At 52.4% G+C, this 16633-nt stretch overlaps 3 protein-coding genes across 6 annotated transcripts in view; 1 reads left to right on the plus strand and 2 right to left on the minus strand.

Moving 5' to 3' along the window:
• Positions 1-2200: 2200 nt before the first annotated feature.
• On the plus strand, positions 2201-3170 carry LOC311623671 (ubiquitin carboxyl-terminal hydrolase isozyme L1-like). The gene is given in 3 exon segments (XM_084886045.1): positions 2201-2852; positions 2855-2866; positions 2869-3170. Coding segments are annotated over 3 exon segments (666 nt in total). The 5' UTR covers positions 2201-2245; the 3' UTR covers positions 2916-3170.
• Positions 3171-6207: 3037 nt separating this feature from the next.
• On the minus strand, positions 6208-10144 carry LOC311623631 (epoxide hydrolase 3-like). The gene is made up of 8 exons (XM_084885979.1): positions 10053-10144; positions 9305-9949; positions 9023-9108; positions 8571-8728; positions 8351-8479; positions 7505-7608; positions 7271-7407; positions 6208-7180 (listed from the first exon to the last, which is right to left on the minus strand). The coding sequence occupies exons 2-8, from the start codon at positions 9680-9682 to the stop codon at positions 6955-6957; spliced, it is 1218 nt and encodes a 405-aa protein (XP_084742105.1). The 5' UTR covers positions 9683-9949; positions 10053-10144; the 3' UTR covers positions 6208-6954.
• A 3298-nt stretch (positions 10145-13442) lies between these two features.
• Positions 13443-16633, minus strand: part of BRD4 (bromodomain containing 4) — an 88374-nt gene continuing 85183 nt past the window's right edge. For 3 of the 4 annotated variants that reach the window (XM_084885827.1, XM_084885828.1, XM_084885830.1), the window contains 5 exons: positions 16082-16462; positions 15842-15972; positions 15530-15735; positions 15209-15452; positions 13443-14962 (listed from right to left, as the gene is read on the minus strand). In XM_084885827.1, the coding sequence (XP_084741953.1) occupies positions 14894-14962; positions 15209-15452; positions 15530-15735; positions 15842-15972; positions 16082-16462 (1031 nt within the window). In that variant the 3' untranslated portion in view covers positions 13443-14893. The remainder of the gene's footprint in view (positions 14963-15208; positions 15453-15529; positions 15736-15841; positions 15973-16081; positions 16463-16633) is intronic. The other variant, XM_084885829.1, reaches the window with a different exon arrangement.

Consider the following 16633-nt stretch of genomic DNA (forward strand, 5'->3'; position numbering starts at 1 on the left):
ACATATAAATTATTTATAAAAGTACCTATGAAGTAAAAAATTTATTATATATGTTTGTAAAATTGTGTAAGTTGTAGGATAAAAACCTGCACATAATGATATACCAGTATCATCTTGTTACAAGCATACGCGCAGTAAACATTCTTGCCAATTTTTGTCTCAAAGCTTTGCGAACTTGCACCGACTTGTTCAATCCGTCACTCTATAAATATGAATGTGAGAAAAATACGTTCATTCGTTTCCTGAATCTTGAATAGGAAAATGCTGAGAAAATATTTAAAAAAATATAAACTGGTAGTTTATCATACAAATTATAGTGAATCAGTGTTATTTTGTTTGACAATGCCGGAGAAAAGTAGGTACATTATTTTTTATTAAATTTTAACACTAAACTTCACTACAGTTAGAAATTTACAAAAAAATCAATATCCGGTAAGTAGGGGGTCTACCCAAAACCGAAAAACATGGCAAGGGGTCTACGGCACAAACAAGTTTGGGAACCTCTGGTCTAGGCAAAAATTGAGGCACCTTTCTCTCAGAGGTGCTTGCAGCGAGTACTGAAGGACCCTGAGACTTAGGAGCCGCATAGGGCGGGGCTGACGGAAGCCAAGGCTGTAGGCTCCACCCTGAAACTCCACCCCATTAGGGAAGCTGCGAAAATGCTACAACGAAATAGATCACAAACGAAAGAAATGGAGGACAAAAAGCGACTGGATATAGAGTTCAAATCTACGCTTATAAGGTTTTTCAAGAATTTCCTAGAAAAGGTTGATAAGACCTATGAGGATATGAAAAGGGATCAACTAGAATTAATAAGGAATCAACGAGAAATGATAAGGGATCAACAAGAAATAAAGAATACATTGTCTGAAATAAAAAATATTATACAGAGTTCTAAAAACAGAATGGAAGATCGCAAGAATCAAGTCAAAGATTTGGAACATAAAGAGCCAGAAGACAGTCCTCCACAGAAGCAAGAAGGCAAGAGAATCCAGAAAATTGAAGATAATGTAAGAAACCTCTGGGACAACTTCAAGCGAACCAACATCAGAATTATGGGGGTCCCAGAAGATGAGAGAGAGCAAGATATCGAAAACATACTGAAAGAAATAGTGAAAGAAAACTTCCCCCACCTGGTGAAAGAATTAGACTTACAAATCCAGGAAGCACACAGAACTCCAAACAGAAGGAATCCAAAGAGGACCACACCAAGACACATCATAATTAAAATTCCAAGAGCAAAAGACAAAGAGAGAATATTAAAAGCAGCAAGAGCAAAGCAGGTAGTTACCTATAAAGGAGCACCTATACGATTGTCAGCTGATTTCTCAACAGAAACCATGCAGGCCAGACGGGAATGGCAAGAAATATTCAAGGTGATGAATAGCAAGAACCTACAGCCAAAAATAATCTACCCAGCAAAGCTATCACTCAGAATTGAAGGCCAGATAAAGAGCTTCACTAATAAATAAAAGCTAAAGGAGTTCATCACCACCAAACCAGAATTATATGAATTGCTGAAGGGGGTTCTTTTGGAAGAGAAAGTAAATAAAGATAAAAATTATGAACAACAAATATGTAACTATCAACAAGTGAATCTAAAAACCAAGGAAATTAAAAAAAAAATCTGATGAACAATATTAACTGGTCAATATAATAGAATCAGAGGTATGGAAGGGGAGTGAACTGACGATTCTTGGGGAAAAGGGGAGAGGGGGATGTGGGAAGAGACTGAACATAAACTGTGCACCTATGGATGAGGACAATGGGGGGTGGGGAAAGGGCAGAGGGTGGGATTGGAACCTGGTGGAGGAGAGCAATGGAGGGGTGGGGTGAGGGGAAAGGAACATTTGTAATAATATGAACAATAAAAATTTATTTTAAAAAAAAGTAAAGCAAAAAAAATAAAAAGAGAGAGAGAGCCTGGCTGGTGTGGCTCAGTGGTTGAGTGTCGACCTATGAACCAGAAGGTCACAGTTCAATTCCCAGTCAGAGCACCATGTTACAAACCCTACTCGTACTCAGGAATACCACCTCTAATCACCACCGTCCCCTCCTTCTGTCCTCAGGTCTCATTACTCCTGTGACAATGAGCCAGGATCACTTAGCTCCGAAGGAAACGTCACCCCTCTTCAGCAGGAAGCAGCCACAGAAGAGACCCTGCGCCCCTTTTCTCTGGAAGAATCCAGAGCCAAGGCTGTTTGTCCTCCCCTCCTGCGGCCTTGCTCACCTGTGCTCCGCCAAGATGCAGCTCAAACCCATGGAGATCAACCCCGAGATGCTGAACAAAGTGCTGGCCCGGCTGGGGGTGGCCGGCCAGTGGCGCTTCGTGGACGTGCTGGGGCTGGAGGACGACGCGCCGCGCTCGGTGCCCGCGCCCGCCTGCGCGCTGCTGCTGCTCTTTCCGCTCACCAACCAGCATGAGAACTTCAGGAAAAAACAGATCGAAGAACTGAAGGGACAAGACGTCAGCCCTAAGGTGTACTTCATGAGGCAGACCATTGGGAACTCCTGTGGCACCATCGGACTCATACACGCCGTGGCCAACAGTCAAGACAAACTGGAATTTGAGGATGGGTCGGTCCTGAAACAGTTTCTTTCAGAAACGGAGAAGTTGTCCCCCGAAGACAGAGCAAAATGCTTTGAAAAGAATGAGGCCATTCAGACAGCCCATGACGCTGTGGCCCAGGAAGGCCAGTGTCGGGTAGATGACAAAGTGAACTTTCACTTTATTCTCTTCAACAACGTGGACGGCCACCTCTATGAACTTGATGGACGCATGCCTTTCCCGGTGAATCACGGCACCAGCGCAGAGGACTCGCCGCTGCAGGATGCTGCCAAGGTCTGCCGAGAATCACCGAGCGTGAGCAGGGGAGGTCTGCTTCTCGGCCGTGGCCCTGTGCAAGGCAGCCTGAGGTCCTGTGGGAAGGCACTGCTCTTCTCCCCTCCGCCCTTCACTATCGAAACACACCCCTGCCAGTGTAGTCTGAAAATGCTTGTGTTGTAGACAACAGCTGTTCTCCTTTGGTTCTGTAGCTGTATTCCCTCTTGATCACACCCAAGCGCCAGCCGAGTTCAGCTGTCGGTTGAGGAGTTTGATGTAAGCTTCAGATGGCGAAGCATTTCCCCATTATACGTCTTGTCCTTCAATATATAATGCTTTAAATGGCTGCTTTGTTTTGTGTCTGTAAAGGCCTTGGTTGTGGTTTCAGTTGTTTGTCCTTATAAGAAATAAAACTTTTCTGCTGAAAAGAAAAAAAAAAAAAAAAAAGAATCCAGAGCCAAGATCCTCGAGTGGGGGATGTGGGACACAGACAGGCACGAGCAGAGCAAGCACGATGGGCCAGACACAGAAGGTCACTAGGGCAGGAGGCCCTGGGTGCCCAGCAAAGGACGATGGCAGGTGGGACCTCCTCCCCAGGGTGACCTTTCTCCCCCTAGCCTAGCGTATTGCTGCTCCTGCGCTTTGGGTTTGGACCCCCTGGCCTTTCCTCCCTACAGGCCTCAGTTGTATTTCAGCTCCAGGCCCAGAAAAGCAGCAAAACCAGACAAGTGACACCACCTCTGACCTCAGGACCAGCTGCATCGAAGGATGATCCCTGCCCTGAAAGGACACACCTGGAAAGCTGCTGAATATTCTACTGAGATTTCCCCCTGGAACCTCTCCTGAAACCTCCACCCTTAAAACCCTTAGGGCTGAGACCGGTTTGGCTCAGTGGATAGAGCGCTGGCTTGCGGACTGAAGGGTCCCGGGTTTGATCCCGGTCAAGGACATGTACCTTGGTTGCGGGCACATCCCCAGTAGGGGATGTGCAAGAGGCAGCTGATCGATGATTCTCTTTCATCTATGTTTCTAACTTTCTATCCTTCTGTCTTCCTCTCTGTAAAAAATCAATAAAATATACTTTAAAAAAATATATATATATATTTAAAAAAAAACACACACACAAAAACCCTAGGACAGAGGATCCGGTGTGCTCTCCCTCCCGGGAGCATGCGGGTGCCTTTCTCTCCTCCCCTTCCCCCCAGGGGATCTCCTTTACCTTCACTTCTGAGCTCCAACGTCCCTTCCTCTGCCCGCATAACTTGTTTCCTAAGCCCATTCCTCCTACAAATTCCTTTTCTTCTCTGTGATTTTATAAACTTTCTCTTATAGTTTCAAGCCTTTGCTCTTGCTCTGAATTCTTATTTATTTTTATTTTTTATTTTTTTGAGAGATGATTGTATTTTTATTTTTTATTTTTTTAATTGATTATGGTCTCACATAATTGTCCTTATTCCCCCATTCCCATCCCAAAGCCCTCCCTAGATATGCCTCCCCATAACCCCTGTTGTCCATGGCCACTGGCTAGGCCCATATGCATGCACACAAGTCCTTTGGTTGATCTCTTTCCCTTATCCCCATCCTCCCTTACTTTCCCTCTGAGGTTTGAGAGTCTGATCGCTGCTTCTCTTTCTCTGGGTCTGTTTTTGTTCATCAGTTTATGTTGTTCATTATTTCCTCTAGATGTGTGAGATCATGTGATCCAAGAAATACCCTTATAAGAACCTAAACTGCAACAAGCCATAATGGTTATGCTGAGAGGCAAATGAATCAGTCTGTAGTGAGTTCCTTAAAAATATGGAACGCTTCACGAATTTGCATGTCATCCTTGCTCAGGGGCCATGCTAATCTTCTCTGTATCATTCCAATTTTAGTATATGTGCTGCCGAAGCGAGCACTGCTCTGAATTCCTGCTGAGTGAATTCAAGTACCGAGGCTGCTGAGCCCAGCTCCGGTCTCACCCCATGGCTGAAACACCTGATGCTTGTTTCTGCCACCCACAACCAAAGGATGTTACATTGGGCCTGGCCGGTGTGGTTCAGTGGTTGAGCATCGACCTATGAATGAGGAGGTCAGGGTTTGATCCCTGGTCAGTGCACATGCCCAGGTTGCGGGCTTGATCCCCAGTAGGGGGTGTGCAGCAGGTAGCCCCTCAATGATCCTCTCTCATCATTGATGTTTCTATCTATCTGAAATAAAAAGAGATATATATATATACATATTCTCTGTCATTTTTGCTTTGTAGGATAAGTGTTTTTCATGTTGGAAAAAAACAAATAATTGACCCAATATAAGTTTCTAATATATATATATATATATATATATATATATATATATATATATATATATATATATATATTTTAAAGGATGTTTGTTACATTGGAGACAAGGGAGGGCCAACTGGTGTGACCAAGAGATGAGAGTGTATGGATGAGGTCCGCTGGATCCCCAGAGAGATTTGTCCTGCTGTGGGTCATGGTACTGCCCCCGAAGGCCAGACAAAGGTTAGGGAGACAGCAGTTGATGCTGTGACCAGTCTGAGGCGGGTAACCCACCCTTGACTTGTACCGCCCTCAGTGGGAGGTTGGAGCCTGGGGCCCCAAAAGTTATCAACAGAAATCGGTGAATTTGGAACAGATGACTCCAAAAGCCGGAGAAGCAGGCCTCGGACCCTGGATGGCCATTCAGCGAGCTGGTCCCTTCCTGTGCCCAATCCTAAGGGAGCCAAGAGCTGTTTTCCCACGGACCTGAGACAAGACCCCAGGCGTCTCTCCCAGGCTGCTGCGAGAGACCTTGGCCTTTCAAGGCCTGGAGTTAAGACTGGACGATCATGGAGGGTGCTGCCCACGGCCTCGCTGGGGAGGACTCTGGGCACCCACCTGCCCCCCGGGGGGTCCTTCGTTGGAGGCGGTCAGGAGCCAAGCAGGAGGCCCCTCCGCTGGGAACATCCTCATCAGCACTGTCTGATTGGACTTTTTAAAAAACATGTATTTTTTATTGATTCAGAGAGGAAGGAAGAGGGAGATAGAAACATCAATGATGAGAGAAAAATCATCGATTGGCTGCCTCCCATATGCCCCCCGCAACCTGGGCATGTGCCCTACCAGGGAACCAAACCGTGACCTGGTTCATGTGCTGCTGCTCACCCACCGCATCACACGGGCCAGGCCGATAGAACTTTTTATGTTCTTATTTTTTATTATTTTATTTTATTGACTTTTTACAGAGAGAGAGACAGAGAGTCAGAAGCATCAATGACAGAAAAATATGGATCAGCTGCCTCTTGCACACACCCCACTGGGGATGTACCTGCAACCAAGGTACATGCCCTTGACCAGAATCAAACCCGGGACCTTTCAGTCCACAGGCCGACGCTCTATCCACTGAGCCAAACCCGTTTTGGCTAGAACTTTTTATGTTGATGCCCTGGAAAGATGGCTAGTGTGACTGAGGAATTGAATTGTTAATTGTATTTAATTTTAATTAATTAGCAATTAGATCAGAGTAGTCAGATGTGACTACGGGGACTGTATTGGACAAAGCAGCATGTAGCTGAAGACCCAGACCGGATGGAGACAGGAGCCAGGGACAGGAAAGTAAAAGTTTACTTTCTTTCTTTCTTTTTTTAAAAAAATATATTTTATTGATTTTTTACAGAGAGGAAGGGAGAGGGACAGAGAGCTAGAAATATCAACCAGCTGCCTCCTGCACACCCCTCACCAGGGATGTGTCCAAAACCAATGTACATGCCCCTGACCGGAATCGAACCTGGGACTTTTTCAGTCCGCAAACCGACGCTCTATCCACTGTACCAAACCGGTTTCGGCTAAGTTTACTTCAGGGTCTCAGGGTGCTGATTTTGTCCAGAAAACTGGGGCCCCAGGGAAGGGAGAGAGAACACAGCATGTAGCTCCATGGAGCAGAGGCATCCCTGGTTTCCTGGAGTCAACGTGCTTGCTCACGGGTACACACTCAGGCCAGTGAACACACGGGTTGACGTGCTCCGGGACACCCACCGTCGCTCTTGTGTGCGATCTCGGGGTTCCGCCCCCAGGCACGGCCCCAGAGAGCGCCTGAGAACGCTCGCCGTGTGGTCTCCCAGGCGCACGCGGGCCAGGGAGCGAGGGCCGCTAGTGCAGCAGGTCTTGCAGGAAGGCCCACATGTGCTGGTGCATTTCCTTAGGGTGGCTCTGCGGGATCCAGTGCCCCGCGCCTGGCAGGGTGTGGGCTTCCAGCCGGCCGGGCACAAAGCGCCTGCCGATGGCCCCGACCAGCCCCTGCTCGAAGTAGGGGTCCTTCTCCCCCCACAGCAGCAGGGTGGGCGTGGCCAGCTCCTGGGGCTCCAGGGGGAAGTTCCTGTGACAGACAAGGCAGGCAGAGAAGGATGGCAGCCCCTCCCCCCTTCCCCGCCAACGCTCCGGAGCTCCTGCCTGGGCCCAGACTTACCGGAAGATGTTCCGGTAGTAGTTGAGGGGCCCGTTGAGGCCACCAGGCTGGGTGAAGTCATAAAGAAAGGCCTCCAGCTCATCGCGGCTCAAGCGTGGGATGCCCTTCTTACGGTGGGTGAGGATGGTCTTCAGGATCTGAGGACAAAGCCAGACTCTGGCTTCAGTGCTCCATCTACCCAACCACCTGCCCTCCCTCCACCCACAACCACCCCCGGCCTTCCCTCTGCTTCACCTGGAAGTCAGACATGGACAGCAACTTCTCGGGCAGCCAGGGAAGCTGGAACGCGAACGCGTAGTTGGAACGGAAGAACTGGCCGATGTGGCGCACTGCGTAATCTAGGGGGAGGGGAACAGACATGAGGCCTGGGCCTGGGCGGCTCCACATGCCTGTGCCCATAAACACACCCTGGTCAGGCACACGGACGCACCAACGCTCCACTGTGTGCTTTCCTTGCCCAGGCCTGCTTCGTCCAACCACCACATATTGAGCACCTACTGTGTGCCAAGCCCCGTTCTAGACTCTGGAGACACAGTGGTGAACAGGACAGACAAAACTCCCTTACACTCAGGGAGCTGACAGTCTAGAGATGGAAATGGGCAAGAAGCAACAACGAGAGAGAGAGGGGGCGGGGGGAGAAAAGAGGGGAAGAACAAGTATTCAGCTCTGACTACAATGCTGGCAATTAAAATCAGTGACGTGGTGAGCACTGGGTCGCCAGAGATGGCATCTTATGCTATTGCGGTTGCTTAGTGACCTATGCCCTCACTGCCAGAAGAAAGCCATTTGACTTCTCTCAGTTTCCCCAACTGGACCATGGGGATAATGACACCTTCCTAAGCCGAGGGGGCTTGGGAAGGTTATTGTACGAGGAACTGTACTGTCAGAGAGGTTGTCACAGTGAGTTACTCCTAAGGGACTGTCATCGATGGCAGATTGGGAGTGCCACAGGGGAAGGGACCCAGGCTCGAGGCTGACCCTGCAGCCCCAGGAGTGTTGACGGATGGACAGAGAGGTGTGGGCACAAACACATGCTCCTTCAAACAGACCCATCCCAGCCCCCTGGACTCCCGGACACACCTTGGTACACGGACAATGGGGCAGCACTGACCACCACCATCCGCTCCACCAGGGATGGGTAGTAGACGGAGAAGTTCCAGGCTATCAGCGCACCCCAGTCGTGGGACACAAGGATACACTTGGAGTAACCTGAGGGATGGGAGGAAACAGAAGTGAGGCACCAGGCAGAGGTGAGACAGGGGTGGGGAAGGCCAAGGCAGGGATGGGGACACATCCCCACCCAGGCCCAGGATGACATCCTGGACGTCCACCATCAACAGGTCCATAGTGTAGGAGTCCACATCCTTTGGTGCATCAGAGGAGCCGTAGCCACGCATGTCCACAGCCACCACGTGAAAGCGGCTCTGGAACTCCCGGAGCTGATAGCGCCAGGAGAACCTGGGGACCAGGCGGAAGAGGAAGGTTGTCAGGGTCCCCAGGTTGCACCTCCATCCACACCTAGCAGAGGCCCATCCGGGGCAGAGTGAACTCATTCTTGTTTCTCATTCCTTGGGGCCCATCTCCTCGGGGCCTCCTACAAAACCTGTCACACAGCATCCCATCGGAGCCCTAGATCTGTTCGCCGCCCCCAGTGTACCCAGCCCTGGTCCCGCCTCCTGGGTATCCTGATGGTCTGAGTTCCCCACCCCCGAGTCCTATGCACCCAGTCAGTCCCCTGGGCCGCAGACATACCAGTTCTCGGGAAAGCCGTGCAGAAAGAGCATGAGGGGCCCGTTGCCGCGTCCAGCGGAGACATAGTGCAGGCGCAGGCCCGAGCTCTGGGGGAGGTACAGCCCAAGATCTGAGGAACCCCGCTTCCTTATGCTTGAAACCCTCCCTTCCAACACCCCTCTCTCCCCCATTTCGGCCTTATATTTGGATGCAATGCTTAGCGTTCAGCTCAGGAAGCCGCAGCCCCGCCTCCCAGCCTGCTCCAGCCCCGATGGCAGCCCCGACGGCCCCGCGCGCGCTCACCCTGAGGGTCAGGAAGCAGTGCTCCCCCAGCTCGGGGTCGCTCAGGCAGACGGGCGCCGTGCGCCGGGGGCGCCCGCAGCAGCCGCGCCGGGGCCGGCACAGCACGTGCGTGAGCGCGATGCAGCCGTAGAAGGCGGCGGCCACCAGCGCCGCCGAGTACACCAGGCTCCACATGCAGGCGCGCAGCAGCTTCAGGGTGAGGCGCGACGGCGCCTGCTGGGCCGTCACCACCTGCTCGGGCATGTCGCCGCGGTCCGGCACCACGGTGCTGGTGCTGCCGCCGTCGGGACTCGGGGCCGGGGGCGCGCGCAGCAGCAGCGGCGGCGAGGCGGGGTCCGGGCTGCGGGGCCCCCCGCCTTTAGCCTGGGGCCCCTCCATGCCGTCGGGGTGCGGGGAGCGCGCGGAGAGAACGCGACTTACCTGAGTGCCAGCTGAACACCTACCTCCCTGGGCGCGATGGCCATGGGGGACCAGACTAGGGTGCAAGGGCGGAGCCCGCGGGTACCAGGCTCCGGTGGGCGGGGAGGAACCGTGGGGCAAAGGGGTGCGAGGAACCAGAGCGGTGGGCGGGGCTTGGCAGGTGGGCGGGGCCAGGAGGATTTGGCAGGTGAGTGGAGAGTTTAACTCCAGAGGGAGACCGGAGTCCTGAAAGAACAGGGAAGAGGCCGAAACTGGTTTGGCTCAGTGGATAGAGCGTCGGCCTGCAGACTCAAGGGTCCCAGGTTCGATTTCGGGCAACGGCATGTACCTTGGTTGTGGGAACATCCCCAGTAGGGGGTGTGCAAGAGGCAGCTGGTCGATGATTCTCATTGATGTTTCTGACTTTCTATCCCTCTCCCTTCCTCTCTGAATCAATAAAATATATTTAAAAGAAGAGGGAAGAGGAAGGAGTCCTGCAGGAACGTGGGCCGAAGGGGCGGAACGTGGGCCGAAGGGGCGGAAACAAACCGGAAGGGTGGACCCCGCCTGGCCCCGGAAAAGGTTGGGGGCGTGGCTTAGATGTGTGGGCGGAGCCCAGAGGAGGGAGGCGGGTCTAACTTTGGGCGGGGAAGGACTGAGCAAGAAAGCTGGGCCAATGCCTGGGCCCGGGCCAATGAGGCGAGGGGGCGGGGCCAGAAGCCAGAAACCAATATGGTGGGCCAGGCGGACCCAGAGGTGTGAAGAGGGGGTAGCCCGCGCCGCCGCTGAGGTGAGGAGGGCGGCTGGGGCTGTTGCTGCGGACTGAGAAGGCCTCCCTCAGGAATCCCCGGACGCCATCTCCCGGGAGTTCCCTTCCCCGGGGAGCGCGCGACCCACCCTTCGAGATCTAACAGCATCGGCCGGGTACCCCGCGCTAGCCTCCAGTTGGCCCAGGGGACCCTTCGGCCCGCCCCTGCACAGCGGTGATTGGACTTTGCCGGTCACTTTGACGTGCAGGCGACAGATCCCGCCCGAGAGCCCAGCAGGTGCTGAGGCCCGGGCCCCGCAGCAAGTGGAGGGCAGGATACCCTTGACTCCTTGGATGACCTGGCCTGTGGCGTCACCGGGACTGTGGCCGAAAGGAAGTGGGCCTGGGCCCTGGTTAGAGACTTCTTCCTCGTTTTGCAACCTTTCCCCAAGACCCTGAATATTTCACGGTCCCTTATTCAACCCTTATAACAACCCTATTACGTGTAAGTGCTAATACCACACTCCTCCTGCATCACAGATCACAAACCTGCAATTTGAGGGTTAAGTCATTTGCCCGAAGTCATACAACTGGCTAAACAGCAATCCAGGATTCTGAGAAAAGCAGCTGTGTTGAGTTCCACCTCCCAGCCTTTGGCAGCCATAGGAATGCTTTTGGCTTCCTGTTGGTATCCTGGGTGCCTCAGTGTGCTTATGTGCTTGCTTCTTTACATATATACACATATATATATATATATATATATATATATATATATATATATATATATATATATATTACTGATTTCTTAGAGAGAGGAATAGAGAGGGATAGTTAGTTAGAAACATTGATGAGAGAGTCATCAATCAGCTGCCTCCTGCACACCTCTCACCCGGGATGCGCCTGCAACCATGGTACATACTCCTGACCAGAATCGAACCCGGGACCCTTCAGTGCGCAGGCTGATGCTCCATCCACTGAGCCAAACCGGTTTTGGCTATATATATAAATTTTAGAGAGGGAGAGAGATAAACATCAACGATGAGAATCATTGATCGGCTGCCTCCTGCACTCCCCACACTGGAATGTGCCCTGACTGGGAATGAAACTGACCTCCTGGTTCATAGGGCAATGCTCAACCACCGAGCCATGCTGGCTGGGCTGGGCCTACTTCTTTATTATCAGTTTGGGATGTCATCCATAGACTCGATCATATCATCACCCCTGGACATGCTTTTTCCATCTGTAGTTTTTCTACTGGTTCCTCTCATTTGAAACACTCCACTCATCCCTTTTTGTCATCTCTCTGCTTCCCTCCCACCCTCCACTGGTCATCTTACCTTTGTATTGTCATTGCCGAACACTCTACTGTCCTGGGACAGTAATTAAGTCCCTGAGTTGCTACTTAAAGGGAATAGTGGTTTACATGGTTGGGCCTTAGTAAACAATGCACTCAGTCAAGTAGTTGTCCATGACGACTCTGCCTGTATTGTACAAATGTTTGTTTCTCCTGCTCCTTTTTTTTTCTTGTATGATTAGACCGTCATAGCTTTAGTTTCTTTTACATTTTCTATAAAATCAATTCTCTTGACCACTCGACAACCGTGATATCCCCCGAGCTCTCTCATCTTGCTGCATGACTGGGCTTCTGGGGACATCACTTCTTCCTCTGCTCCTAGTACACAATACTGACTCTCACTCCCCCACCCCTAACCCCAGCTCTACCCTCAAACAAAGACAGCAGTCGTCACAGGATAGTAATTTTATATTCAGTACAAATGTTTATTTTTGCAATGAGAACTGCACAAAAAAAAAAAAAAAAACCTTTAGTATATAAGTGAAAAGTCTACGAATTCCCTTCTACAAATGTCTAAAGTGTTTAATACAAGTCTCAGATTCACTGACATAATAATTGGCCAAGCGATCCGTGCATACAGTACAGTGGGGGCTTGTACACACCTCTCACTCTTGTACAGGACTAAGATTTCTAGTACTGTGGGAGGGACTGGGAAATGGCCAGAGAAATTAAATAGATAGATCCAAGTTTTAATCATAACCCAGTTAGAGAAACACCTGTGAGGGAGGTGTGGAGAGGGCTATGGCAGAATTCACTCTTTAGAAGGAAGGTGGAGACAGCCATTTCTCCAGCTAAATAGCCGGATCTGTGTGCATCTGGGGAAGTGTCAGAACAAAACACAGAACATAAAACGAGGGAGGGTGTGGGATGAGACAGAAGCAACCCCAAAGAACCAAAATGTACGTCACACTTGAACCAGCACAGTGTTTATGAGGAAGAGCCTGGAGGATGGGGCAGGGGCGCAGGAGAGGTGGTGGTGGCGGGGCTGGCTAGATGCCGGAACTGCACCTCTCTGGAGGTTTGGGAGATCCCAAACACAATACACCGGTCATGGGGGGTGTGGATTAATAAACAGTGCTAGCAACGTTTCCGTTTGTGTCTCTGCATACATATAAATGATATACTTTCATCTTTCATCCTAGGGGCTGCTCCTGGGTACCCCGCTTGCCTTGTGACTCCTGATGGGCACACAGACAAGGGTGGCCACCTGGTGGACTTTCTCTGGCAGGAATGTGTGGGTGTGCATCTGTGTGCATGGGAGGGAGGATCCTATTGGGAGGATGTACACTTATCGAAGAATATCTGGTTAACCCTGAGCTTAAATGAAAAGAGTTAAGTAGAGGGAGACAAAGTGGGAGAGGTGGCCCAAGTCCCCTGGTGAGTAGGGGACAAGGACACAGGAGAATACTGTCTGGCATCTGGCCAGGTTCCCGGAGCACACCACCTGCCGCGGAGGGGAGAACGGGCACCTGGGCTCCCTGTCACAGCTTCGGCTTGGGATGGCAGGGGAAGACCACGGGAAATGGGCTCGGTGGCCCCTGGTGGGAGTTATAGAGACGTGATTTGGGTTCTGGAGACTCCTGGGCCTAGCCTAGATAACAGTTGGTTCACAAAGAAATGTCAGGGAGACACCAGCATTAAAAAAGAGAGATGTGTTTATTCCATGATCAATACAGACCAAATGCATATTCACTGTATGAAAGTCAAACCAGTCACTGACTCCAGAGTATGGCCAACACTGAGGCACCAGTGTTGTGGTGTAGAGTGGGTTATCATGGCACGTGTAACCTCACCAAGGGCTCCAATTATAAAACTTAAAAAAAAAAAAAAGTGAGGGAAGTGCCCGCAGGTGGCACCAAGCGGGTGCCAGGCCAGGAGCCTCTGCCTCAGTCTGTGGCCCTGGCACTCACCTTGTCCCCTAGCCCGACCCTTCCTTTTCTGGTAAAAAAAACAACTCAAAACAGATTTGACATTAAAAACAAAGAAGCCAATGAATGGGGTTGGGAAAAGAAAACACAGCTTTCTGGTTTTGTAATTAAAAATAGACTAATAAAGTTTGAAACTGAGTACAATGTAGGCAGTTTTTTTTTTTTGTGTTTTGTGTTTTGTTTTGTTTTTGTGGGTTTTTGAGGTTTTTTTACACCAGTTTGGTGGAGTCACCAACAAACTTCAAACAAAGATATGCCAACTATGTTTCACTATACAGCCACAGTCACACACTACCCACAGCGCAGTGGCAGCTGCTGCCCAATGACGAGAGGATTACACCATTTCAGAGATAAGCAGTGCCATTGTTCGGAGGAGGAGAATTAAAAATAAAATAGAATCCAACAAAAAATATATATATAGAAAAAAACCCAGAAACACAGGTGGGAAGGAACTGACTTTGGTTGGTGGCCTCACTCACCAGGCGAGGCTGGCCCACACGCGCCTGACAGTCACCTCGCTCTGGATTGCCATGGACACACACACCTCCACGGCACTATTCCCTTTTGCACAAGCAAACACTTACAGAGAGCGGCTCTTGATTAAAGGCTTGTTGGGGGAGGGCTGGGGTGGGATCTATCTGTTCAAGGCAAAGTCAGTGCCAGCAAGGGGGTGGACCGGTGCCCTCTCTGGCCTCCAGCTCACGTGGGCCTGTCCTGCTGTCCCGGGGCAGGCATCTGAGGCTGGGGTGGGGAAGGACTCCCGGCAGGCAGGACGTCATGAGCGTCACGTTCTCGGGGACGGAAAACCAGTCACGCTGAGGGCAGCGACGATGTCCTCTGTATACTGTGTAGACATTTGGCGGAGAGTAGGGTCTCTGCCCACACGCGGGGACGCGGACTTGGGTCTGGCCGACACTTGCTCATAGTGAGACGTGTTCTGAACTGATGTCCTGTGAGGGTGGCAGGACGTCCGGCTGGCTGTAAGGCAGACGGGCTCTACAGTCCTTAGCTGCCCATCAGGCCTGCCCTGGCATAGCATGCACAAGGGCCAGGCCCAGAGACAGGTTGTGGATGCTGCTACCTCCTCCGCTGCCACGCCTAACACTATGGAGAGTCAACTTTTTGCCAGAAAATCAAAGTCAGAAGTCACCTAGGTGCTCTCAGAAAAGATTTTCTTCAAATATTGACAATAGGTCACTCTGGAAATTCATGTCAATGGTAGCTGCCATCTGGAGGAAAGAGGAGGGAAGAGTCAGAGAGTGAGAGGACCCCCCTCCCCTCCAGCATCGGCAGCTCCCTTAGGGCCCATTCCCTGGAACCCCATGGCTCCGAGGCCAGCTCGTGTGGACAAGCAGGCTCCTTGCTCCAAGCACACACTGGAGGGCTCCCTGCCTACCCCCTCTCCGAGTTCAGGTCCCCACTCCTCCAGGGCTGTACTCCTGCCCTGGGGTTCCCCAGCAGGGCCCCTGACTCACCGCTTCCCGGCGCCTTCGCTCCTGCTCCCGCTTTCGGGCCAGTTCCCGTTGCTGGTCCAGCATGGACTGGGGCTGGGAGCTCTGGGCCTGGGGGGCGGCGGCTGCGGCGGCCGCTGCAGCTGCTTGTTGCTGCTGCTGCTGCTGCTGCTGCTCCTGTCTCTGCTGCTGCTGCTGCTCCTGGCGCCGGCGTGCCTCCTCGTGGGCTCGCCGGGCCTGCTCCAGTGCGTCCTCATCCTCGCGGCTCCTGAGCAGAGCAGGGCTCCAGGTCAGCCTGGGGCCTGGGGCGCCCCAGGAGCCCCCGCCCGCGGAGCCCGCGCCCACCTCATGCGCTCCTGCCGTAGTCGCTCCTTCTCCTTCTCTGCGTGTTCAGCCTGCGCCTTCAGGGCCTTTTCCCGTTCCTCTTTCTCACGGGCAGCGCGTCGGAACTGCTCAAAGCTGTCACTCGATGACTTAGCTGTGGAGGACGGGGTGGTGGGGTGCTTCTGCACCAGGCTGGCCCAGGAGCCCATGTTCTTGATTTTAAGGTCCTGTGAGGCAGAGAGACCACCGGGTGGGTGAGGGGGCCCTGCTGCCATATGGAGGTCTCCTTGGGGTGAGGGGAGTGAGGTGCACTTGTGGGCCCATGGACCCTACCTTTTTAGGGGCAACTGGTGTTTTCGGCTCCTGTTTCTGTTTGTCCTTGTCGGGAGCCCCTGTCGGGGGTGCATTCTGTTCAGGGGGCCGGATCACAGGCCTTCCAACGTCCACGGGCTTCATCTCAGGCCCTGGAACACAAATAGCCTGTGGGCCTGGATCCCCCATGGGGCAGGCATGGCGGACTGGCCGCCAATAAGCAGCTCACATTCAGCACTGCAGAGAGGACGGGACACTCACGCTGGGGCAGGTGGATGGGAGGCTTGATGTTCTCCGGGTGCTTGGGGGGCTCCGGCCGCAGCGAGGGGCTGAAGGGCTCGCTGCGGATAATGGGTGAGTGGATCTTCTCTTCCTTCACCACCACCAGGGGCTGGGGCTGGGACTGGACCACAGAGGCTGCACGCAGCTCCTGGGACGGCACAGGCATGGCGACCGGTGAGGCAGGCAGGCGGCCTTGGCCCTGGCCCGTGCCTGGACCTGGGGGCCGAGGCCCAGCCCTGCTCTTTACCTGCTTCTTCGGCTGGACACTTTGCTGGGGTGGCGATTGGTGGGTCAGGCTCTGGAACTGTTGCATCTGGGGGGAATGTATCATAAGCGGGGAGGGGGCTTCCCGGAGGTGACCTAGGAAAGGGGACAAGGAGCATGTCAGCCGGATTGGTGTGGAGGCTGCTAGTTCTGGGCCCAGTCTGGCCCCCCAATCCAATCAGAGCCTCACCAGGGAGCTCCACCACATGGGGCCTGTGGGCCTGACTCAGCGTGGAGCAGGGCTTTGTGGAGCCATGCTCTCAGTTC

The sequence above is a fragment of the Pipistrellus hanaki genome, assembly GCF_964339955.1.
Source record: "Pipistrellus hanaki genome assembly, chromosome: 5".
NCBI classification, from domain to species: Eukaryota; Metazoa; Chordata; class Mammalia; order Chiroptera; family Vespertilionidae; genus Pipistrellus; species Pipistrellus hanaki.